We start from the raw sequence: 26616 nt of genomic DNA, 5'->3' as shown, positions 1-26616 counted from the left end.
TGGATCGTCTTCAAGGCTTGTACGCCACGTCTAAATCCAGCAACTCATCTTTCTACTGTACTAATTGATGGCGAAAATATACTTGTACTTTAATATTCGTTCATAAATTTCCTTTGCTTTTAAAGCTTCAATATAATAGTAATATGTAAGTGTGTATGTAAGTGACGTTACTAAGGACCAGTTTCTCAGTGCTAGTTTAAATATGTTTTCTAGTTAAACTTAGTATAAAAATTCACCACAGTTAAACTTGCACTGAAAAATTAGGCGTACATCACTAACTTGTGGATTAGTCTGTTGCTATAGCCCGATATTCTGTTGGCACTTAATTTATACTCTACATTTCTGTGCTCTTCAGGCAGGCACATTCAAATTTCCAAATCAGTTGTTGGCTGACATTCGCGACAAAAAGTCACAATTCAGTTCTCGCTCGCACATTAATTTAAATTTTCAATATAATACTTAAGTACACACAATACAATATTTGAATGCACTGGAAAGATATCTGTGCTTGATGCTCACTGTAATGAAAGAATATCTTAAAAGCAACTTAAGCCCCGCGAGCTAATACAACATATCACAATTTTAATACTTCATTTCTTTGTTAAATAATGTTAATATTTACTTAAATATACATACACACGTAATATATGTTAAATAATATTTAAAAGAGACAAATACACTAATTTTTATCATAAAAACGGTATAAAAATCAAGCATTGATGCCAGCGATGCTGCAGGTGTGAGTTCAGATACGAGTAGCGTGCTTTTGTGTGCTGTGTAGACTTTTAAATTGAGTTAAACGATAAGAAAGTGCAACGGATTACGAAGTGAATATTATTTGTCTAATATATGCATACATACATGTATGTATGTAAATGGAATTTTATGCAAATGCAAATAGTACAAATACTCATAAAGTGTTGACCGAAAGGAGGATAAACTCTATTATTTAGTTGGACTCGTTTGTTCAATATTTTGTGTCATTGAAAACATAGACAATAAGTCATATCCTGATAGCAGCATTGGTTTTCCGAAATGTACGAGATTCCTACTAGTTTGTGCTTAGAGTGGAAGAACATCAATTATCATGTGCCATCGAGCGAGCAAAATAATTATACATTTTGGCAGGAATGTCGGAAGGTTAAGGAGCTGCACATCCTAAAAGACGGTGAGTACGGGTAACATGGGTAGAGGGGGTAATGGACGAGACATTACTTCACATTTCGGAGTTTTTCGTTTACGAGTATTTTGTTTTTTTCGAATCATGTATGAGATCGCTTCAGCTTGTATCTAACGCACTTACACCCCATTTACACACGGAGACATCTGGAATGGAGACACTGGAAATTCTCTTTTCATGTCTCATTCGCGGACACACGGGCAAAATTGTTTTCGGCGACATTTTGACATTTAATACTTTAGCATCGTCTGGTTCGGATGTATTCTAGCACGCGCTTACATGTAAAGCAGAGAGCGTTCGACAACAGTTTCTTAAATATATGAATGAAAAATGCAAACTGGTTAAATAATAAATAATTTGTTGTTTTTTTTATTGAAATATATTTATAAATTCTTATACTTGAATAAAAAAAATTAAATTAAAAATACTTCATATGTAAATAATTAACTTAAAATTAACTTGAGTATCTAGAAATGCAGGGAAAAATTAGAAATCAACATAAACATGTCCCATAACTATTTTAAATTATACTACTTTACTAGCAAAAATAATTGTGCATTTCCCAAGCAGCGTTCGTATGTTTGTCTTCGTTGTTATCTTCCGTTTGCTTGAAAATCAACACATAACTTAGAACTTTCTTCCACGAAAGAAGAAAACGAATGAAGCAACTGTCAAAAATTGCTTTAAGATTGGAAATACGAATAAGAAGCACAAAGCGTGTCGCCAGTACAGGAGACAAATTCCCTTCTCTCTTCCGCGGCCGTCCTTCACCACCGAACAAAATGTTTCCCTTCCAGAGGAGACATCGTGTAAATGGGCACTTATACTAACCCTTGTCCCATGTCGTTCCATTTGGCACCTTAATCCCATGTCGATGGTCGTTCCCGTCCGGCGCTTATTTCTACTATATAACACCAACAGAGAATTAGAAAAAAATCATTCGGAATTTTCTTAGCTTTAACTAAACATATCCAAAGAGATTTTTTCAAAATTTTTTATTTTAATAATATTTTATCATAAACAAATGGTATGAAACATACACCGTGCAGTAGTTTCAAAAAAATGCATGATTTCTCCACGAATTGGCTGGACACGAACGACCCATCGACATGGGATTAGGGTTAATGATGGCGATTTCGTCAGCTAGTCCCTTTTAAGGGGACAGATATCTGTAAACGGCCACGTTTTCCCTGATTTTCATTAAAATTGCTTAAAATGAAGAAGTTAAAAAATTTTTTTTCAAAATTGGCACACAGTTTATTTATACATTAAAATATTATACAATTTTTATTTTATTTTAATCATTTAAAATGGCGGATTTACACTCAATTCTTTCAGGAATGTCGCAGCGGGACTTCTCAATCGGCGGACATTGTAGCATAGGCGTCAGTGACCTGAATACAAAAAACCAAAAATTTTTTTGTTTATTAATGTCATAATTTCTATATGAATTAAACAAAAATGGAAAAAAAATCGCGAAATAAAATGCTTCAAAAAAAACAAAAACAAATGAATTTGGGGCGAATTTTCCTACCATTTCGAAAATTTTTCGAAAACTTGTAAATTTACATACAAAGTAATATCATAAAAAAGATGTATGCAAAATTTCAGGGAGATCGGTCAATAACTTTTCGAGTTATCGTGTACGCCAATTCGAAAAATATAGTTTTGAGAAAAACGCGTCTAAAGTTTGAATACAACGTAACTATACCTCTCCCAGCGCTCGAACGCAAAGAATAGAGTCGTCACGGTTGACGATCTATAATATAAGAAATACTTAAAATTACCTTCTAAATTTTTTTTGACATATTCTTAAAGGATTATATTAGCATTTTATGAAAAAAAAATTTTTTTTTCGAAATTTTACAGGTTTCTGTCCCCTTAAATAACAAAGAATACAATTCGATTAGCATTGAAAATAACAATAATAGGTTCATTTACTTACAGATTTTTGTTGCCATGTCGGAATTATGTAATTGGAAATGAAAAACTTACACTTTTTTCCACAACACTACATAAGTTTGTCAAAAGTTGTGTGCGTTGTATGGTGTCATCTTCGATACCGTACCGAAAAATAATATGCGCGTGGTCATTTTTTGCTACCGAACCAACCATTTCGGCAGTTAAAGATTTTTAACGCACAAAATAGTTCATTGGCGGGAAAACGGATATAGACATTTGTGTGCTGAAAAAATGTATGCCAAGAGCTTAATTTGTGGCCTGTTTTCATCATTAAAATTATCCACGCCTCCCTTGCCTCTAAGTTTGGATGTAGAAATTTGAAAAGCTCATAGCACCACATTGTGACCTTTTTCACGTCTGCTACACCATAATTCGCTATTTTTACTTGCCCCGGCTGTTTTCACTTCCTTGCGGAACTGTGAGCGAACTCCATGGACCTTTTGCCGAATACTCTTATGTGCTATAAAAGCGTTTGCAATTTCCAACGCTTTAAACATTGCATCAATGACCGAATTTCTTTTCCCTCGGTCGCTGTATGTTTTTAGTGTTCCATCGACACTTTCGCGCATGCAAAAGATTTTTTTAAATATTCCGTTAGTGCTCTACTTCAGACTGTTGTCATTTATATTGCAAAATTGTTTGTGAATCCACATTAGATTAAATATTGCCTATGGAAAAAGAGGCTGTTTTGATAGAGTCTATGTTTTTTTAACAACAATGCAGAGAAATATTTTGCAATACCCACTTTAATAATTTCTTGAAATCCCGAATAAAATCCGGGAATATAATCTCTAAGCTATATACCTTTCTGCCTAAACGATATTTACTTTGGTGTTTTTTGGTTTATGATGCGATCTTCAATAATTTCTGGGTATGGCAACATCACATTTAACATCTCTTTGGCCTTACGAATTTTGGTCGCTGTAAGAGTTGCCGAACTTTCTCTCTCTTCGTATTCGGTGTTACAACAATTGCACGGTGTTCGGCAGAACCATGATCAACAGTAGGTCTGTACTCGTAATTTTCCAGCAAAAATTGTCGAGTAAAAATTGTCTTGTAGCTTGAAAGCTTGGTTAAACATTAAGGTTATATTGGTATTCCACCCAAGATTTAAAGTTGTATTGTAGCTTTACCAACTTGGCCGCTATACACCCTTTTATGTATATGAGATTGAAGTATTATCGCTTTATTAGCCTCAGAAATGTACGTTTCTTTATTTTTTATAAATAGGGTTTATCCATACCTTATTGCCATAATTTTCATTTCTTATGTGATTGCACATAAACATAGAACACATTTTTTTGCCAAATATCATATTTTTTGAGTTTTAAAATATTTTTAAATATAATATTATGAACGTTGCGTGAACGTTTGCTAAATTGTTCAAATTAAAAAAAATACATGGAAATTGGATATAATGATAATCCATAAAAAGTCACTGTCCGGCTTACTTAATGGGTCGGTGGAATCTCTGGATTTGCCAAAAATCAGGATTTTTTTTGTATTTACTTGAAACTTCCGCTTTGGTGCATTAAAATTCAATGGGCTATAAAAGTGCATACTCGGGAGAATTCTATATCTGGTTAAAAATTTAAAAGTATTGCTGAAATTTTGAAAAATGTTTTACAAAGTTTGGAACTTTCCGTTATGTGGTTTTTGTTGTAGTATGAAGTATATTTTTATAAAAAAATAGTGGGTTTATAAATTTGCTACGGGGTGTAGATGAGAAGGAATTGTAGGGGTACGAATTAATAGTGGTTAGGGTAAGTATAGGGAAAATTCTGAAAATCTGACGTTTTCTGAACTATTCCTTATCAAGAGATATGCAAGAATTCAATATAAATGAATGAGTAAATACATTTTACTATTTCTTCGTAGTTGGTCCCTTTTGTTATCGGTTCCAAGTGGTTTGTTTCAGAATAAAAGATTTGTCTATCCCTTTCCGACCTATGGCAAATCTAGCCAACTAATTGGAATGCATTTTTGGTCCCTATCACTTTGGTCAGTGTAGAAAATAGCTAAACAGTTTATTTCGCCGAATCTTATGTATATCCTTTATTTCCAGGATACGCACAATTGTTGCGTTTCGGCCTGAATACAAATAAAAATCTATAAATAAAAACAAATGCCCGTTGCTAGAAATGTTAATTTATTTTATTTTTATTAGGCATTTTTATTATTTTTCTGTATGATATTTCGCAAAACAATTTTGTCTTTTATTTAAACACAAATAAATTTTACATTTGGTACAAAATAAACGTGTGCGGGATTTACAACCAACACGCCTGCAACATTTTGCTGATGACAAATCATGATCCTCTGGTATATGATTGTACCTATCAAGCCTCTTATCAATGCATGTCTGTTCAGATGGTCGATATTTTTTAGATACACTTGGAGTTTCTTCTTCTTCGGTATCGGAGATTTACTATTCACGTGGCCTTTTCGCAACAGCTATCAGTTGCTCAGCTAATGCTAATCTAAAACTTAGTAAGTCATGAGAATCCGCTCGAGATTTCGAATTTATTTTGCAAGGTCCTCTGTACTATAGCCAAGAGTTGCAGCATGCAAGATCAATAAAATGAATGAAAACTTACGAGCTTTGAAAAACGAACGGTATGCCTCCATTAATTGATCACATATATCTACCCCTCCCATAGACTTGTTGTATTCTCGCACTATCCTTGGAGCCGGTACTTCAGCATACCTCTTTTCCTTTTTTTCCCAGCGTTTTACATTGGAAACGGGCCCGCAACTATAAGCTGATTATGTCAAGATTACCGCTTTGGAATCCTTCCACTGGACCACGACAATATTATCCTCGCTATGACAAAATTCTTCAATATCACCCCTTTTCATTTGCCTTTCATTGGTAAGGTGGATGTTTTTTATTCTGTTCCTCATTATAGTTCCTGTAGCATAAATACCACGGTTTAGTAAAACCTGAAGGAGTGATATTGACGTAAAGTATCGGTCAAAAAACACTTTTGAACCTTCTGGAAGTGTTTCAACCAAACGTAAAACGAAGGCTGGACCTACGCCTAAGTTCGTATTGGAAAGTGGTGTCGTCTTTCCTTGGTAGATTTCAAAATCGAGTACCAGCCCTTCAGATGTCGTTAATACTTCGTTCTTTAATCCCACTCCTCTAGGTTTGTTAGGAAGGCTTTGTCTCACGGGGCCACGACCAGTAAATGGGGTCATTTGCTCATCTATGGAATAATTATCTATTGGCTTTCTAGGAATGCTCCGACATGTCGATCTTACAGCTTCAATTAATAGATTAATCCTCCAAAAAACATTTGATTGTTTCCCTGCTTCTGTCACTTCATTTTCGTCCATAACATGGAAGTGCATTTGCAAAAGAAAAAAAGCGATCACGGGACATTGTATCAGCAACAATTGGAAGCCTCGGTTTGGTCTCCCAGTACATGCGCAATCTTGGATAACGTATGCAGCTCATCGCAATATTTATGCCAAAGAAATTCTTTATTTCACCAGTTGTAGTCCCCAGTGGTTTTCCTTTCGAAAACATATAGTATCTGTTTGTGTATTCCGCAACGCGTTTGAAAAAGTCGTCATTAAAATATTTATAAAAATTGTATTTAGGGGACTCCACATCTATGTTAACTTCCACAGAAATGGAAGCACTCTCTTCCAGATTTATTTGAAATGGTCTTTTCCTCCAAATTTCGCGGCGATTGCTGTTTTCATTTGGTGGTTCCTCAGTACCTTTGACACCCTTCGTCACTGTCATCACTTTCATCATTTGCAGATTCACTGTGCGCGCCAGGTAACTCACAAGTAGCATCTCGAAGATCATCATCGCTAGTAAAGTCCTCCAAATCAGAGTCTAATAGTGCACCCAATATTTCGTCTTCAGTCAATTGCTCTGATTGAAAAAACAAAAAAACAAATATTTCGTTAAACAAGTCCTAACACGCACAATTGTGTCATTTCAAACTAAACTGGCTGTACATTAATTAACGTCACAAAAATACACTTAATTTCATTTTTTAATTAAAACTTCCTTTGCTATTATTATGATAACACATTTTTTAAATATAAATTTCTCGGTTTACACAATTTAAATAATTTTTCTAACTTACTCTTTCGATTCATTTTTGCAAATGATTGAAATGCAACATCAAAATAGCGAAATTCGCGAAAAATAGGGGACATCAATAACTGTTCGTTGTGTTTTTATTAAGAAAATAGATCGCACAATTGTGTATATCAGGTTAAGTTGCACTAGCGTAGATATTTTCGGAAATATTACGATTTAAACTTACACGCACAATTGTGCGTACACGGTCGGAAAGGGCTATGATCACGCTTACCTATTATGAAATGTACTAAAATAGGAAATTTAAGAGACATAGTCGAAGTCTGCGCTAATATCGCCGTATACATGTTTTTCAAACTTAGTTCAGCATTTAGTCACCAGTGCATACGTGCATTGGGTTACAAAATTTCAAGTGCAAGTTTAGTTCAGAACCATGAGCTGATATACCATATATATTGCGGTGACATTTACTTATAGTATTAAAAAAATCACTCATATTTATACTAAATATAATTTACTATTTCAATGCTTCTATTTTTCTATGCAGTTAGTGGTCACATGAAAACTGGCGATTTGGTTGCCATATTGGGTTGCAGCGGCGCCGGCAAGACCACACTACTTGCTGCCATATCGCAACGTTTACGCGGCAATTTAACCGGCGAAGTCGTATTGAACGGCGTGGCCATGGGACGAGATGAAATGACGCGCATCTCGAGTTTTTTGCCACAATTCGAAATCAATGTAAAAACCTTTACCGCCTACGAACATTTATATTTCATGGTGAGTACAAATACGAGTACAATCGTATTACATACTTGTTGCTGCTGTGTGGTTTTGTTTCGGTTCTTCTATTTTTTAACACATTTACATTTTGCACTCCCACAGTCGCACTTTAAAATGCATCGTAAAACAACAAAAGCACAGAAACGTCAGCGTGTCAATGACCTACTACTCGCTTGTGGATTGCGAGATGCAGCACATACACGTATACAATCCCTATCAGGCGGTGAACGCAAGCGATTAAGTCTGGCTGAAGAGGTACACATACACCCATTTACTCGTACCTGCTATTGAGTTATTATCTTATCAACATCAAAGACAGAATTTAGTTAACGCAACTTATTTTATAATTACATACTTACAGCTCATCACCGACCCACCATTCATATTCTGCGATGAACCCACCACGGGCTTGGACAGCTACAGTGCGTATACAGTGATTAAAACTTTACGCCATTTATGCACGCGTCATCGTGTTTCCAAGCATTCACTCACATCTGTATATGGGGAAGATTCGTTTTCCACACCGCCTATCAGCAGTGAGGAAAGTACAAGCCAAAATTCGATTGAAATGGAAGAGCTACAATCTAATGAGAATATTTTAGAATCTATTAAGGAAATACCTACACTAAGTGTACTGAATAATAGCCCTAATGGACGCCATAAGAAGGCTATCATCTGTTCCATACACCAGCCCAGCTCGGATCTTTTTGAACTGTTTACCCACATTATATTAATGGATGCGGGGCGTATTATTTTTCAAGGTAGCACAGAGCGTGCTTTTCAGTTTTTTACTAAGTGAGTGTGATTGAGTTGGTGTGGGTAGGAAGCTGATCTTTTCAATGTTATCATTCAAAACATGCTTTTCGTGTTTCAGTTTAGGTTACGTGTTACCGCAAAATTGTAATCCAGCCGATTTCTATTTAAAAACAATATCCGATAGCCATACGCAAGGCAAGGATGGCGAATTGATCAAAGCGAAATATGATAATGAAATATGGGGCCGATATTCGGGCAGTTGGCTGTTGCCGCGCTCCTACAGTGGCGACTTTTTATATAACATCAAAAAATTGTAAGTGTGAAAACTTGTATTTCTAACATATATATGTACGTAGGTAAATACAAAAATTCATATATGCGACATTACTTTATAAGAAAGATTTACATGCCGGTTTATAAATATTTTGATAACTCTTTTCTCCATTTTGGAAAATTTGATTTTAATCAGTAACCGCCATAGCCGAATGGGTTGGAGCATGGCTACCACTCGGTAATGCACAGTTTCGAAACTCCGGTCGGGAAACTCCAAATAATATAAACAGTTTTTTCTAATAGTGTATGCCCCTCGACAGACAATGGCAAACCTCCGAGTGTGTGTCTGCCATGAAAAAGCTCCTCATAAAAACACATCTGCCGTTTGGAGGCGGCATAAAACTGTATACCCCCCATTTGTGGAAAATAAACAACTCGTACACCACGAATAAGGGGAGTAAGCGCCAATTATATATATTATATGCAAATATATCCAATATTTCTACAATTTACAAGCCCCCGTTGTAGGAAGTTATGTGTTGGATTCCCAAATATATTATATATATCCTAAGACAATTCAGAATGTTAAGTAAGTGAAATTGCTTTGGTTATAATGAGTTCTATTATTCTCCTATTACGAAAGTATTCTGCTTTCACTTTGTTAAGGCAGTTGATCGGTCATATCAAAAGGAAAATCTTATTTGATTGGCGCGATAACCGCTTTAGTAAGTTTGGCCTAGTTAAACAAAGCGCGAGTCGTTTTTTTCTCGTGCTAACCAAGTGATGCGAAGTCCTTGTTCGTCCGATCTTTCCAATGCAAAAGAGGGCCAAAGGAGGTCCTCCAGTTACCGGAGGCTTATTAGCACCAGGCAGTATCACATCTAATATTTTTGGAGCTGCAGATTTATTTATCCATTCGTATGACATGACCAAGGCAGCGATAGTGCTGAATCTTTATTCATCGCAAAATGTTCACGTCACTATAAAGCTCAATACAGCCCATTATTCCATCATTTGCGATATTCGCCGTCGCTAGCATCTTAAATAATATTTCGAAGATTTTTTTCTGTCCAATACTCCAAGGGACGCCTCATCATACATATAATAGGACGGTCGTGATGAGAATCTTATAAATTGTAATTTTTGTTCAACGAGATGACTACTATTCAAATGCCAATTTAATTCAAAGCAGCACTTTTTGCCGTTGGCTTTCAAGGCTGATGTTATTATCGATGTTTATGAACGAAGTCTTTTCCAACTACTTCAAAATTATACGAGTATCTGTCAAACGTGACGAGGGTGCCATGGGTATCAAAATCATTGGCATACAAGACGAATTGATCATCTTATAGAAAATGGTGGGTGTAGAATTTCATTGCAATATCCGGTAAAGATTTTCTCAGTCATATACCATACCTACATATCGTTAACAGAGAAAGTTTGACTAGTCCAGGACATATAAGTTAGTTTCTCTATTACTGACTGAATTTCGTTCACTTTTCCCATCTCTATGATTAGGCGGGGCACTAAACCTATAGTTCAATGCATCTTTAGTATTTCTATGAAAATACGTATATTCATATTCGTGAATGTATTCACTAGATCCCTCCCTTCAACTTGTGAAAACAGGAAGCTCAACAGTGCTCGAGTGCTTGAATTTGAATTCCCAAGTCCTGTCGCAGACCCTTTTCTTGTGCTGTTTTTTCGAAACGGTTTTTAGTGTTTTTCAAAATGTTGAAACACATTTGGATTGAATCACTACCAATCCAAAGGCCTTAGGTGTCTACAAAGAAGGTGCTGTGTAGAACGCCGCTGTAGTATGGGGGGAAATGACCGATCCTATTCCAGTGTAAATTTTTGATCCGTTTGTTAAGATGGAAATTTCGGGGTAAACTGCTAACTACGACATCAAATTTGTAGTCACTTCTGCCGAGGGAGTAAGCGCCGAAGTTGCGGTCCAAGTTGGTCTTGATCTGATAGTCACTAATTCTATAGCATATGACCCATACTCATCTAATACTAATTGTCGTCCATGCAGAACTGGACCCATGACCTGGAGTTTCTTAGTTTTCGCAATAGAATCTTCCATGTCTCTCCTTTTTTCTAGACACATGGTAGATTATAAAAATTGTATTATGTATCTTTTTGAAATGAAACCTAAAATGTAAAATACAATTAGACTCGGCTTTGGACAATGAAGGGGAAAATTTGAGGTTAGAGGGATCTTTATTTTCTTTTGTATTGTTTCTGGTAAACGTTATGTCTCACCTTTCAGAGTAATCCAGTATCACATAATTTTTATGAAACTTTTAAGAAACGTTTTTTACTTAACTTTTTTCTTTGGAAAATATTAGTGAACTATGGCAGCTACTGCCTAAGCCTTAATTTTTAATACACCATTATTTTCATTTAATGATTTCATGCTAATCTATATTAATTGTTTTCATATTTCCAGCAAAAAGATACGTTGGGTCTACCAAGTTTACTTGCTCCTAATACGTTTTATGACTGAAGATAGCCGTAATATTAAACGCGGCTTTATATCACTGGGACTATTCATGGTATTTGATAATGTTCTTGCAGTTTTTTAGAAAATGTATGCAGATAAATTTTTTTCTTCACAGATTACCTCAGTCACTTTGGCCGTTATGTACTCCGGTGTAAGCGGCCTCACGCAGACATCAGTACAAGACTTAGGTGGTTCGATATTTATGTTATCCAGTGAAATGATATTCACTTTCTCCTACGGTGTGACGTTCGTCTTCCCTAGTGCATTACCAATTATGCGACGCGAAGTGGGCGAAGGCACCTACAGTTTATCAGCCTATTATGTGGCTGTTGTGCTGTCCTTTATACCGATGGCTTTCTTCAAAAGTTATGTTTTCTTCTCGGTTGTTTATGGTGCTGTATATTTTCAGAGAGGTTTTATGCTTTACCTGTCGATGGGTCTAATATTGGCTATTTCGGCTATTGCTGCTACCGGGTATGGTCTTTTTCTTTCGAGTTTCTTTGAGACCGACACTATGGCATCGGAATGTGCAGCGCCATTCGATTTGTTGTTTCTAATATTTGGAGGCGCTTATTATAATGTGGACTCGATACCGTTTCTTAAGTATTTTTCATTGTTCTTCTACTCGAATGAAGCTTTAATGTATAATTTTTGGATTAATGTGGATGAAATAGGTAAGAGTGCCTCACTAGATTTAATTGGATTTACATGCGTTGTATGTGTATTAATTTTTTCTTTCCTTTGCAGGCTGCCCTGAAAATCTAAAACATCCGTGTGTGGAAAATGGTTTGGAAGTCTTAAAGCGGGGTTCATTCAAAACGGCTGATTACACTTACTGGGTAGATTGTTTGGGTTTGCTGTTATTGGCAATTGCTTTTAATGTAATAGCTTTTTGTTTTATCAGAAAGTATGTTAGAAGAAGTGGTTATTATTAAGAAAATATTTTTAGAAAAATACATAAACCAATAACTGCTTTTGCAAATTAATGAACATACGATGTGTGGCTCTTAAACAACGGCACTGACGCCGCTTTAGAATAAGTAAGCATGAACGGCAGCTTCTAAGTATTCAGCTTTCTCTTTCGAATGCAGTAGTACATCTCGCTTCTGCGAACAAATCAGTAAAGCCATAGTATTCATTCGCTTGAGAGTTGTTTTTTTATATCTCTGGAAAACTGTTAAGTTCTATAATAGAGCGCCGAATCGTTTCATGAATATTGAAATTTTATGCAATGTCGATAAAAAATTCATGAGCTCTCCACCAAGGTAATTCGCATTATCTGTTAAGCCTTATTCAAGATTTGAGTCGATTGAAGCTGTGCAAGAAAGAGCGGAACTCGTTCTAAAGGAACTGATAGAAGAAAACTGGCAGTATTATTTCGAACAACCCATCGCGCAAAACTGGTCCTTGCAAGCGTTACGTCCGCAGGTAACTTCTTAGTGTCGTCTAAAAAAACACAGAAGCGTGACGTTAAAACTACTTTTAGGTGTTGTTCTTTAGCTTATTGTAAGGAATTGCAAATATGTACAATATAAGTACACAAATATATATAATTTATGAACATTTCTATTGGATTGGTTGCATATTTCTGTAAGTGCAGTAAGGGAAGTAAAAATTTACTGTGAGAGCCAAACGGCAATTAGAGCCGTGGGCTCGTTGTTGGGGGCATTCGAAATTAATTTGCATTCGAATACTTTGATTTTAGGCTCATTTGGGTTCCCGGTTTCTGGTGAGTTGCTGTCCTAGCTAAATAGGGAACCCTCGAGGCGGATTTATCTCTAAATGAGAGGGGTTTCCTTGATAACCTGTCCTCTGCTCCTAGAAATATGGGTCTCGCGTCAACTCAGCGAGCGTTGGATTAGTACCCAAACGTGTAAAGTCGCGAGATCCTTCTGGCCATGGGTAGATCGTGGGCGCTTGAGGGAGCTTCTAAGGCTAACAAGGTCATGTGTGTTGAATTTTGTGGGTTTTTTTACCGGGAATCGCGCACGCGGTAAGACTTGTGATTGCTTTAAGTCTTTTCTGCAGAAACTGTGTGAAGGGGATTCATCTCAGCACTTTTTCCTCAATTGTTCTACTCCCGCCGGGCTATGATTCAGACATCTGGATATAACAGGCTCAAATATCCTGGTGAATTTCATCAGCAGTGTGAAGCGGGTAATGGGATTGCAATTAGTCACCGTTTCGTAGTTATCCTCCTCTAATCCAAAGTTCCCTTTTCCTTTTTCCCCTGTTCAGTTCTTCTCTTTTTTTTTTCTTCTAAATGGTATTTCAAGGGGCGAATTTGATTCTTTGTCCAACTCAACCATTTACCCTATTCTAACCTAACCTTTACGGGGAATACATAACTAAACTGAAGAGGCGTAAATTGTTGCATACATTTTTTTTTACTTCCATATGCTAATGTGCTGTACCGCTTAACGTTGCTGCACTTTTTCAGCTTTTTCATAGCAAAACGGTTTGGTGTACATTGTGAAGCAGTGGAATAATGGGCCGATATGTTTTTGAAAATCGAGGAGGCAAGCAATTTCTGTAGACGGTACCTCTTTTCGGCGCATGCTGAACAATTATTTTCTGCCAATAATGAGAGAACATTCTTTCCACACACACATGGTTTGAGCATTTTGACGCCACGCCGCCCACGCGAAACCCCTTCGTTGACGGCTGGCATGGATTCCAAGACTGTATACGACATAACGGTCAACATTTGAGGAAATAAATGTCTTCTTTGAAATAGATGTTGAAATAATTTTTTATCATTAGTACCATCAAAGTGCTACCGGACACCCTGTAGTTGGGGAAGTAACATTTTTTGAATAATTCAGATTCTCCTACACCGTCGGGCGCCCAATTTCACTCCCACAAAACTTTAGGAAACTTAAACCGTCGCTGCTATGGATAATAAAATTTAATTCGATTTGCCCCTTTGCACTGTTACATACTTACAGATATCCCACCAACTTTCAATTTGTACCCATACGAGTGCTCATTCACAGTGCAAGCAAAACTTCTAACACTACTCAAATAAGTATTTGACTTGCAACAGTGTGACTAACTAAGTTTTTAGTGGCGCTGCATAAATGCGCTAGCTATGCATGTATGTGTAAAAAGTGTATAAAAGTGAATTTCATATTTATGCTCACTGTTGTTAGTATTCTTGCTGCCAATTTGCACAAAGCCAAAAAGTCAGCGTGAACAAAGTTTGCAGACGTTATCGATTCTTTGCGAGTCTGAATGAAAACAAACGAAACAATGAAACGTTTTAGAATACGAAAATTGCATAAATTTCTAGTGTTTATACATACATACGGATATACTTATTTACGTAATTATGAGCGTAAAACCCTCCAGGGAAACCTGGAGTCTACTCTGTAATGCAATGCGACTGGAAATTTTGTATTTTATATAGAAAATATCGCATTTAAATATAAGTATGTGGATTATAAAAAATAGTTTAAAAGAAAAATAACTACATTTTCATTATAATATAGACCACAAATTGATTATAGAGTAGAGCTCCAAAATTCGCATTGAAATAAATTTCCTGCATAGAAACTCTAGTGCAATCATACCCATGATAGTCCGGGAGCCAAGGGTAATTTTAACCTCTTCATTTCATGCCGACTGATTTTAATACTGAAGGCAGACGTCATCCAATAAATGACGAAACCAACCATCAGCCGGCCCAGTAGCGGTGGATACGTGCGTGGGATACTGCGAAACGTGTCGAAAAAAAAATTTTAACAACTCATTTAATACCGGCTGAAATTTTTTTTTGTGTATTGTTGACATTTAGTAGAATAAAAAAAATAGTCAGCTGCGCCGTAGACGTGGAAAATACGTTAGCTGAACAGGCGAACTTGTAAAATAAATTAAAAAGTAAAACTACTTTATGCCGATTGCAATTTTTTTACATAATTTAGACACATATGAAAATATAATAATGATGGTCAGCTGCGTTTATAGCGGTGGAAAGACCGTCAGCCGAAGTATTGAAAATTCCGCGCTCCGCCGAGATATGAATGCAATGATACATTCTTGCTTACTGAGACTGACATATTGCTCTTTCGATAGAAGAATCCTGGACGTTCGCTTCTTTCCGGATTTGCGGCATTTCGGTTTTCTTTTGTTGAAACTCATTGTCTTTGTCTTTTATAAAAACTTCAGGAGCATGGAAGAAATTCTCAAGAAACGTTATAATTGCTTACAAGCTCTAAAAAAGCATTTTTAAGCAGTTCTTCTTTTATTACTATTTCAGGTGAAAGAGCGCAAAGGAAGATTTTTGGATGGTAACGATTAGGAGTTATAGAGAAACTAAAAAAATCCAAGCTTGACAGACTCTTGGGCTTAGGTAAAAAGTGAGTACCAAGATGCCTGAAGGTTAGTCTCGCTAAAGGAGGGCGGATGAGGAGTGGGACACCATGCAATTTTACGAGGTTGCTACAATAACAACTACAGGAGTAGACGAATGCATTTCATCAGGCTACCTCAAAAGTGAAGTTATTATGATTATTGGCCTATAATGCACTGTCTATTGGGCTTGATTGGACGTTTCTGTGAATTTGAGTACCTCCTCACGCTTTTTGTACCATATCACTAATGGATTTAGATTCACACCATCTAGGTGTAGGAGTCTTCATGTAGCGAGAGATTTGTAGAAGATATGCTCTGGAGTTTCATCACTAAATACGCGAAAACGGCAGACGCTTGGTGTAATTCTAGTTTCCTTAAATGATATCTTATTCCACAATATCCCGTCTAGTATCCAGTGAAAGTTCGTAATCGCTCTTAATCCATGTTCAAACGGGGGAAGGGCTAAAATGTTTAGTCCCCCTCTGTCTTGGACTCTCTATCCAGAGTGTCCCTTCACATTATTTGATTGCTTCCTTTATGTGGGTTTTTGTGAGCCCACAAAAGGGTTCTGGCGCGTGAAATTTTGAAGTAGCACCTAAAGACAGTCCACCTGTTCGTTGCCATAATAACTTTCATGTCCTGGTACCCAGCCCAAAAAAAGGGTGGTCTTTGCTAACAGGGTATTGAGCACAGTGAAGCATTCCTCAACGAGCTTAAATGTTATTATGTGAGATTGCAGTGCACATAAGAATGCCTGACTGTCTGACAAAATGCAGATGCACATAGAAGTTGCGCAAATATTTCAATGCAATAGATTTCCGCTTCAAAGGCTTAGGGATAACCGTCCATTGGAATCGATCTTTTATAGTTCGGCCGAACGGCACCCGGCGTTAGTCCTACCATCCGCGAGCTTTGACCCATATGTACATATGTATACCAGATTTTCGAGTCTAGTTTAATGTATGGGCTACGTATCTCCGATCAAAAATAGTTATCTTGAAAAGGAAGTTATTCAGAGTCTCATCGCAGGGATACTGGGTTTTAAGGTCCTCATCATTATCGATAGCTGCGGCTAATGTTGGTATCAGGATTTTCGGTTGCAAGAGCCTCGTAAACACGTTTACTAGGTCCTGTCCAGTTTTGGTGAAAAAGAATCCACTTGCAGGTACTCAAATACTGTTACTCGAATTGAATATGAGATTCCATTTTAGTATTAAGTTCGGATTATCGAAAATATGCCAACTTCCTCAGAGCATTTCTGTTCGATGATCAGAACTAGTTAATTTTTCTGCATGGGCTTTGCAAAGCTCTTATATATTTAGTTGTGGTAGACATAAAGTGTCACAAATTTAAAGGTATTGGATTTCAAATTGAAATAAAATAACGAAAATTCAAAATGATTGGGCAATCTTTATCGTTTTTGAGTAGAACCATTCGTGACATTTAATTTTGGCTGGCTGGGCTGGGGAGCTTCGGTCGGTATCTCGTGAATAACTTTAGTAATGTTGGTTTCCAATGCCTTAATCGTTTATCTACAAAACATTTAGACTTTACATATTCCCACAAATAAAAATTCAAAGGTGTGATATCACCCGATATCAGCCAATCCACTGGTCCGAGACGAAAGATAAATTGACGAGAGACGCAGTAAATCTATTGTATCACGAGCTTTATAGCTAGTTGCGCCGTCTGTTGGGAACCAAATGTTGCGGAGATCACGGGCTTCAATTTCTGGCACAAAAAAGTCGTTTATCATGGCACGATAGCGTTCCTCATTCATTGTTACATTGACGGCCGACTCGTCTTTGAAGAGATGTAGCTCGATGATTCCTTCAGTGCGTAGGCCGCACCAAAAGGTTGCTTTCAATGGATGTAACGGCTGTGCTTGAATGGCTTCGGGTTGCTCTTCAACCCAAATACGCCAATTTTGCTTATTGACTTAGCCACGAAGCCAAAAATGGGTCTCATCGCTAAGTACTATAAGTTGGCCTAAGCGCGCGATGAACACTTTTCACAGATTCTCAATTTTCGTAACACTGTTATACGATTTGTAAACGTTGCGAAGACGTAGGTCCTTCCATTTTGAAAAGTCAATGAATACTGAAAAAAATATGTATTTAGTTTGATAGTAGTCACCCGTGACCTGTCAAAAAAACCCTATTCGGAAAAGTACCTCCACTCTGATCACCCTTTATAAGTATACTCGTATTTAATACTTGCGCTGTAACACATTTTCCGAGCTATCGAGTGGGAGGTGCTGTATGCTTGGTACAATATGCTTTTACCAATAAAAGAACAAATGCAAGCAACTAAACTTTTCCTTGTGTCAATGAGCAAACAAACTACTACCACTTGAATTTGTACTAATGCAATTTTATGACTGTACAAATGTGTGTGCATTTCGTATAAGCAGAAGAAGTCATGCCAGCCAAGAAGAACTAAGTCATCGGCGACATTACTAAACTAGTAGCAACAAAAAATATATGTAGCGCAATGCCTTCTCGGCTTCATACGTTAATACGAACATCCTTGACATCCTGTCTAAGGATAACAAACTGGGTGGCAAATGTTACGTTTACATGGTTGAGACGTTCAGCGAACTAAAATGTGAATCAGAAGTGATTTTCAAGCGCTGTTTGCAGGCATGCATTTACAAATGTAAATACATATGCACCTACATACACAAATATACATTCACAAAAATAAGCTAGTTTTCGTCAGTGTAGTTGTTATTGTGCGAAAAGTTTGTGACCTCCTTGACGCCTTTCAATGCTTATGACAACTATTAGACTGGTTGCACCAAAAATTCTACCGTATTTAAAGATCCTGAAATCCTAGAGCTGATTTCGTTTCAACGAAAAAATGTTCCCCTTCCAACGAGTACAAATTGATTAATTTGAACTTCACCCTATAAAAATATATGATTTTTGCCTACTCAGAAAAGAGCACAAAACACTACAAGTATATGTGTATCTATCTTTGTTTGGCATATGCATTTTTTTATATTAACGTTTTATGTAGTCAGCTGATTTTCAGGGCAATCAACTCGCCTGGCAACTTCCCAAGTGAGAATATTCGCTTCCTTTGCCTTCATAGAGTGTGGCATTTTTAGAATTGTATCGTACACAGAACCTTCTCGCCGGATTACACTTGTTTCACAATCGAACACAAAAAGAGTGCAAGACAACATGTTTTGGGAGAAACGCGAACGCCATAAGCTTCACACAATTTATTAAGGCCGGCGGGCCAATTAGATGTCCTAAATTCAGTAGTTTTCGCGAAGCGTTGTAGGATGAGAAAAAAAACAATTAGCCAAATGAAGTTTTGGGGATAGTTTAATATATATTTGAACTAAAAAAAAAATTTGTACAATCTCCAACAATATATTGTAAGCCGAGTTATCAATAGATTCCCAGAGCGCCTTGCCACTGAAGTATCCAACTTCTGTACAAGATACAACTTGCAATTTTCATCTGAAAACAAAAAAAAAAAGATTATTAATTCTGATGTAATTATCTTCTATGTGAACTAAAAAAAACATCCAAAAACTTTTTTTAAGCGACTTTTTTACCCAGTTGAAGAGTTTTTTTTTCCTTGAAAAGCCACTTTTTTTTCCTACCTTCCCCAAAAATTCGAATTTTACGTGTTTCTCCCAATTTTCTTAGATCACATCGAAGATAATTACATCAAAATTAATAATCTTTTTTTTTTGTTTTCAGATGAAAATTGCAAGTTGTATCTTGCACAGAAGTTGGATACAGGCGCTCTGGGAATCTATTGATAACTCGGCTTACAATATATTGTTGGAGATTGTACAAATTTTTTTTTTTAGTTCAAATATATATTAAACTATCCCCAAAACTTCATTTGGCTAATTGTTTTTTTTCTCATCCTTCAACGCTTCGCGAAAACTACTGAATTTAGGACATCTAATTGGCCCGCCGGCCTTAACCTACAAGAACAGACCGCGATAAACGATAGCACATCAACAGCTTAAGTAGTTTTCACTCTTTTTCCTTTGTTTTTAATTTCATTATTTTTTATAGAAGTATTGCTCATTGTCCAACGAGAACACTATAAACTAGAATTTCAATATTTATACAAAAAATAGAAAAATTCCACAAATCATACATTCCAATTCCATGGCTTTTAACAAGAATTTCTAGAAAGATTTTCGGTGTGCATTTTTATAGCTTATTAAATTTTGTTTTTCCTTGACAGTGTTGCGCATTTTCTCCATATATAATATAATATAAAAAAATGTAGTGTATTTGTGCGACAAAAATCAACCAGGAAAAAGTTGAAGTAATGATGCTCAGTTGTTTATTTTCTCGTGAATTCAATTTTTTAAGGGACTTCCAATTTTCAAAAGCCTAAGTTTACAAAAAAAAAAAAAAAATGGTTTTAAATACTCAGTTTTAAATACTAGATATTATTGTGGATATCAAACAAAAGGCTATTAAAATAAAACTATTGTTTGCCTTCAACTTTCAAGTTGAAATTCTCCGTAAAAAATTTTCTGTGAACTTTTCTTTTATGAAATGAAGTATACGCAATGGGTACTATAAAAAACTTATATTTCATCTGGCGATTTGGTTCTGCATAGTTCCTTTAGCGTAGTTGCACTTTTTGTGCGACAGTCAATCTTATCGTGGTTCCTAAGCTCCTGATGCCTCCGAACTCAATTCTCCAATATTTGGAAGAGTTTTGCATTTGTACACAGGACACGATTTTATGTGGGTCAAAGTAGTTAGAATTGCCTGACGATATGAAATGTATTCTAGTTGTAATTGTGCTTTATAACGACCAACCTCCGCCTGATATATGGTTGAGTTATAGAAATATATATATATAATTGTTTACTATACTATTTTTTACAGGGTATCAAAATAAATTAATAGATTAAGTTTTGCCAAATTTTTAAAAATTCAACAAAATTAAAATTAATCAATATTTTATCAATTAATGCTTAAAAAAATGCTTTATTGTTATTAGAAGACTCACTTTGTTTTTTTATTTAAGTGACTATCCTTGCCAGCTTGACGGCCGCTTATCGAAAGTCAGCACATTTTCGCGTGGTTTCGGGGTCGATTGGAATGGTATGGAATGGAATTGTGAATGCCCGAAAATTTTCCAACTACTCAGGTGATATTGTCCATTGCATTTACATAAGAGATAGGCTTGAAAAAAGGATAGGGATTGACAGGTGCGGTTGGGATTCATTACTCCTGGACAAACTTCCCAGATTTCTCATAAATCTTAGCAGTTTGCCGAGGGAAAGAGAATGTAACTCGTCCATTCACGAAATATCTGACCAATAAATGTACCACTTAAATCTTGCAAAAGCCAGATAGTGGCAGAGAAAATGCTCTGTACCATCTTCATCCGCCAACTAAGAGGTTGAATCGTCGATGATGTCTATGGTGACCATCGCATGGTCGCATGTCGCATAGACTGTACTTGTAATTAGTCCTCTCAGGGCTAGTAGCTCTCTCCACCTTTGTCTGAGAAGGAATTTTGTCAGATATTTTCAAGAAACACTTGTTTGTTTTGAAGGTGTGAGCTCGACAGTTATAATGAGACTTATTACTGAGAGTCTTGATGTACCCGACTGTTCTCGTTAAAATTGGCTGTTGTACAGAGCATCCAGCACACTCAATTCCGATTACTCATACAGCATCTGCTGTACTGCGCTTATAGGATAAGATCATTCGTGGATCACTTGGATAACATTGATCGTACAAGGTACCGTATAGAATATGTGATTGATGTACATATATGTGATTGCATCCACTCACCACGAGCATGGGTTTCAGTGCAAGTATTTTTTAGCTGTGGTGAGTTTTTCAAGTAAGCCTATTAGGGGTTTACTCGAACAAACATAGTAAATATTTCTGGAAATATGTTACATAGAAAATTTCGCAGCATCTTTGATATTTTTTCATACCAGTCTAATATGTACGCATACGTATTGTACATTTTTATGCATACATACATATGTTTAGTAATGAGTACGTACAAACATACAAACATAAATACTTTTTGTAAATGCGAATATACAACTTCGAATACTTATTTCGAACTGTTTTGTTCACATTCCGTGTTGTTTTGAAACTGAACTTAGTTTTTCAATTATAACTTTGATTGAGAAAGGACAAAAGCTGTGGTTCTTGTATATGAAAGTAAGCGTCTAGGTACACACATTGACACAATGAAGCCATAACTGCGAGCATCAGTCAACGCTCGAAAGGCTTTAGTACATAACGTGAGTTGTGAGCCAAAAAAATGCTTTGTATAAATTGTTAGATACATATGCATATATATGCATACACACACATGTAATTTTCTTTGGAAATATTTATTTAAATTTGTTTCCTTATTGATATCATTCAAACTAGAAACTTTATTATGAGATATAAACTTGAATAGTTGTAGCCTCCGATGGTATAACATTTTGCTTGGGAGTAATTATCCAGAATATACCGTTATGTATAGGATTTACGTAAGGACGATGGACCTTGCACTTTCAAAGCATGCATTCTTTGTTGGTATATAGAAACATGTTTCAGAATGTCGAAGTTTCTCAAAATCACTTCAGCTGGACGGCGTGAATCTGCACTAGGCTGGGGATCATAGAAATTATGGAAAACGGCCGAGTGTTCTAGCAAATAGTCTGAGATAGGACAGGCGAAATTAAGTCTAACTATAAAAGCCCAATTATTTGAGTTTCATATTTTCACAAGTTGTGAAGAAAGCTAGAGCGGCTTCTAATAGCAGGTGGGTCCCTTTGGCCAACCGCTTTTCATTCGAATACTAACTGGACATAGGGAGTTCAAGTTTGGGACTGCACATAATCATTTATGTAGAAGGAATGTATATGTAGAAGAAGGAATGGAGTCCATTCAGCACGTTCTCTATAAATGCTCACCACTTTTTTCACCACATCTAGGTTTAAACACAGCTTCTCTGAAGTTCGGGATGGTTTAAGTACATGAACGGATGAGAATAGGGAGATATTTCCTGGGCACCACAATAAGCCTCTTTGTTCATTGAGTGAAGTGAGACAAAAACAGGTCGTTAAAATACATATATATTTTGTATATTTGAAAGAATCGAGCTTGTAATAAATCGAAATTTTTTGGTATCACAGATTGTCACAAATGTCCACCCACAGTATATCAGATATTAATACAATAACCTTTCTCTCTTTGGCGTATTTATACCTACAGGTACATACACATGTGTGAATGTATGCCATTTGGTTGATCTCGGGTTCGTTGGAAACTGTGGGTATGAAAGTATGAAATGAGGGAGTACGTTTTTTTGTACCCACAACTGGTTAAAAGCGCAATACCTGAAAATGGATTTATGAATAGTTAGAGTTAGAAGATGCTCACGATCTGCTTAAGTCAGAATAGCTTGTAAAATCATTCAGATCGAAATTAATTCCCTTTAATAAATGAGTCAGAGCTTTAAGGGGCTTTCACAACTGCCGACTTTAGACTACTAGAACGATTTGTTTTTGAAACTATTCTACATATAAGCTTGAGAAAAAGAAATCCACTATTTTCTCGGTGGATGACTGTAGTGATCGACATCTCCTAAAGTATCAATCAAACGAAATGCGAAAATTCAAGCCAGGCCCCTGAAATTGTAAATATGGTTCCAATACTGTTATAGTTAATTACGTGCAGTTTTGGTTTCATCGATTTTTGCTGTTAAATAAACTGTCGATAATGTCGATAAAATCACAGAAATTGTCGAAGTTGACCCGCATGTTAGTAGTCGCAGCATCGCCCAGGAGCTAAAGATCGATCATAAAACAGTTTTAAACCATTTGCGCAAAAATTTTACGTTAAAATAAGGACAATCTCTTCAACAGCATTATCAAACTGTTGCATCAACAACAATAACAACATGTACTTAAAAGATTCTCCTTTCCTGTATTCTTTTCATCCATGTATGTAAATAACAGCGCCCACAGGCCTCCTCGACCGACAGATCCACTTTGGCCCTCATTGGCTTCGATTTACAACGAGAAGTTAAGGTATCAAAACCCAACCAACTTTATCATCGCGCCTAATTATTGTTGTTTTTTTATCAGATTACTGGAAGTCCTCTATTTTTATTTTCGTATTACGATTCATTCTACTCCAATATGACATTTGACATGCAACTATTAATATGTAAGCATACATGTACATATAATATGTAGGTATGCGTGCATGTCTGGAATGGTTACAGTTCCATTTGCAAACGACTGTAGACGAATGTTGCTCGCTTACAGCTGCAAAAAATTCCAGCTACATGCATTGCAATAAATGCAACAAAAAATACGCATGCAAAGTTACATACATACAAATGTATGCATATGTCAGTAATAACATTGAACACGTGCTGCAGCCACGTCGACTGCCGGGCAATTGACAAGAATCGCGTTTGGCCCATTCGTAAGAATTTCGGAATTTCGTTCAGTTGATTGTTGTTATTTCATGATTTTGTTTTTGCTTTTGTGTCTGTTGGAGTGCCAGTAAATTATTAGAACCAGTTTGTTGTTGGGCATGCGCTTTTGGGGCATGATTGCACTAAGTACATACCTATGCACATAGGTGGGTGTGCGAGATGCTGAGTCATTGTCGGCCTCAGTTGTTATCCCGCATTTTTTAATTTTTTTTCGAATTGTACATATTTTTGTTTTTGCACGATTTGTTTTTATTTTGCCGGCCTTTGGCCACTTTCCTGCGTGTGTAAAGTTTGTATTTTTTTGTTTTCCTTGCTCTTCTACAAGTATGATAGTTACTTATAAAACGGCTTGATGTGGGGAAGAGCTTTGAATTTGTGTGCAATTCCCTTTTTCATTTCGCTTTCAATCTCAATATGAACTCGTAATGTGACTATTCTTTTCATGTGGGTGTTTTAAGGGTTATAGCATACTTTCGGGCTGTATGGTAATTATGGTAGTTGAAGGCAGTTACGATGAGAGGTGGCCTTTTAGAACTGACTTTAAAAAAGAAATACTCTTAAAAGCATGCAATATATTTCACGATCCTTTGTGTTATTTTAATAGAATGTGTGTGTGAGAGAGAGAGGGGAAATAAATCATTGTTTAAGGTTTCAAACCAGACCTGTTAAATAATGATTGATAATTATAATTATCTTTAATTAAAGGGTGTTTCTTTAGGTAAGCGTTTAATGATTAAATACCTTTATTTGCACCTTTTTAATGAATAACAATTAGTTACCTTCAGGAAAAAAAGTTTTCTAAATTAAGTAACTGTGTTTAATATTATGATTAACATAATTCTTCGATTATTTTTCATTATGTTGATATGAGCTGCTTTCAATTCACTATTTACATTGTTTGTGGTGAATAATTCCATAGCGTTTCAAAGCAACTCGCTCGAAAATATGCAAGGTATAATAAAAACTATTCCCACTTTCACTTGGAAGCACTGACTTAAGCATGTCGCTTGTAAGCTACGCGGCTAGAAATAAAGTCGCTTGAAAATCGCTAAGCTGTTGTTGCAGTCAATCGCAAATTTTCGCTTATCGTGGTCGTAGGAGAACGCCAACGATAACAAGGTAAGCAAAACAGTATAACTCACTGATTTCAATGCAGCCAACTCTTTTTTCTAATATCAGCCAAGTTTCGTTACTAATACTCATTAAACGCTTCCAAACAACTGCCATATTTGGAAGCTCTCTTCCAATATTGTCAACGTATGTTTATTTATACCAATTGGCTAACATTACACCTCGAACGTGCGCCAGTTCCGTTATTTTTTTATATTTTTTTTTAGCCGAAAACAACACCATAGTTATTCCTAAACCGCTACTTTATTTGGCCTCTGGAGACTTTTTACTATTCACATATTTCAAAATACCCATGAAGGGATAGAGATTCGTCACGATTGGTTAAATAAATTATCAGATTTACCCTTTTTTCAATAGGGGCTTTTGACAGAACACCCGTGACTACTCTCAAACTAAATATATAAATATTTTCCAGTGTTCATTGACATTTCATAATGAAAAGACTTACGCCACAACAAGTTTACAAATCGTACATCTGTATTACGAAAATCGACGCTCGGTGAAAAGTGTTCATCGCATGCTTAGACCAACTTTTGGTGTACAATGATGAGACCCATTTTAGGCTTATTGGCAACCTAAAGCTATTCAAGAACAGCCATTACATCCGTTGAAAACAACCGTTTGGTGCGGCCTATCGCCACCAAGATCGTGTGATATCACACCTTTGGACTTTTATTTAGGGGGTATGCAAAGTCTAAATGCTTTGTGGATAAACCAGCTTAACATTGGAAGCCAATTTTACTAAAGTTATTCACGAGATAACGACAGAAGTCCTCCAGTGTGTCATTCAAAATTGGGGTTTACGCGTGGCCGAATTACGGCACAGTTGCGGTCAACATCTGAAATGGATTATCTTTAAAAAATAAATGCCAATAATTTGAATTTTCGTTGTTTTATTTCAATTTAGTATCCGATACCTCTAAATTGGTCACCCTTTATTATCAAGTTAAATGTTACTTCGTTCGCTAACCGCTATTGTAAGGGCTCGGTCCAATTCTTTTACCGTCTCGAACAGTTTCAAAGCAATTTTTGTATGAGCGAGATCGAACTTGGTTCGGCTGGTTTGAAAGTTCTCTATGGTCCATAATACAAGATTGAATCGTTAACTCAGTATTGTGAGCATTACAACCTCTTTTCCTAACC

At 36.3% G+C, this 26616-nt stretch overlaps 1 protein-coding gene across 1 annotated transcript; it reads left to right on the top strand.

Annotated features, from left to right (window-relative positions):
- Nucleotides 1-370: 370 nt before the first annotated feature.
- On the top strand, nt 371-12516 carry LOC128866639 (protein brown). The gene is made up of 8 exons (XM_054107531.1): nt 371-1168; nt 7753-7985; nt 8091-8243; nt 8350-8783; nt 8863-9057; nt 11473-11578; nt 11642-12200; nt 12274-12516. Exons 1-8 carry the CDS (start codon nt 1036-1038, stop codon nt 12459-12461), a joined length of 2001 nt encoding a protein of 666 aa, XP_053963506.1. The 5' UTR covers nt 371-1035; the 3' UTR covers nt 12462-12516.
- Nucleotides 12517-26616: the final 14100 nt, after the last annotated feature.

This window comes from Anastrepha ludens, chromosome 6, assembly GCF_028408465.1.
Source record: "Anastrepha ludens isolate Willacy chromosome 6, idAnaLude1.1, whole genome shotgun sequence".
In the NCBI taxonomy this organism is placed as follows: Eukaryota; Metazoa; Arthropoda; class Insecta; order Diptera; family Tephritidae; genus Anastrepha; species Anastrepha ludens.
This window is presented reverse-complemented; position numbering and strand designations above follow the sequence as displayed.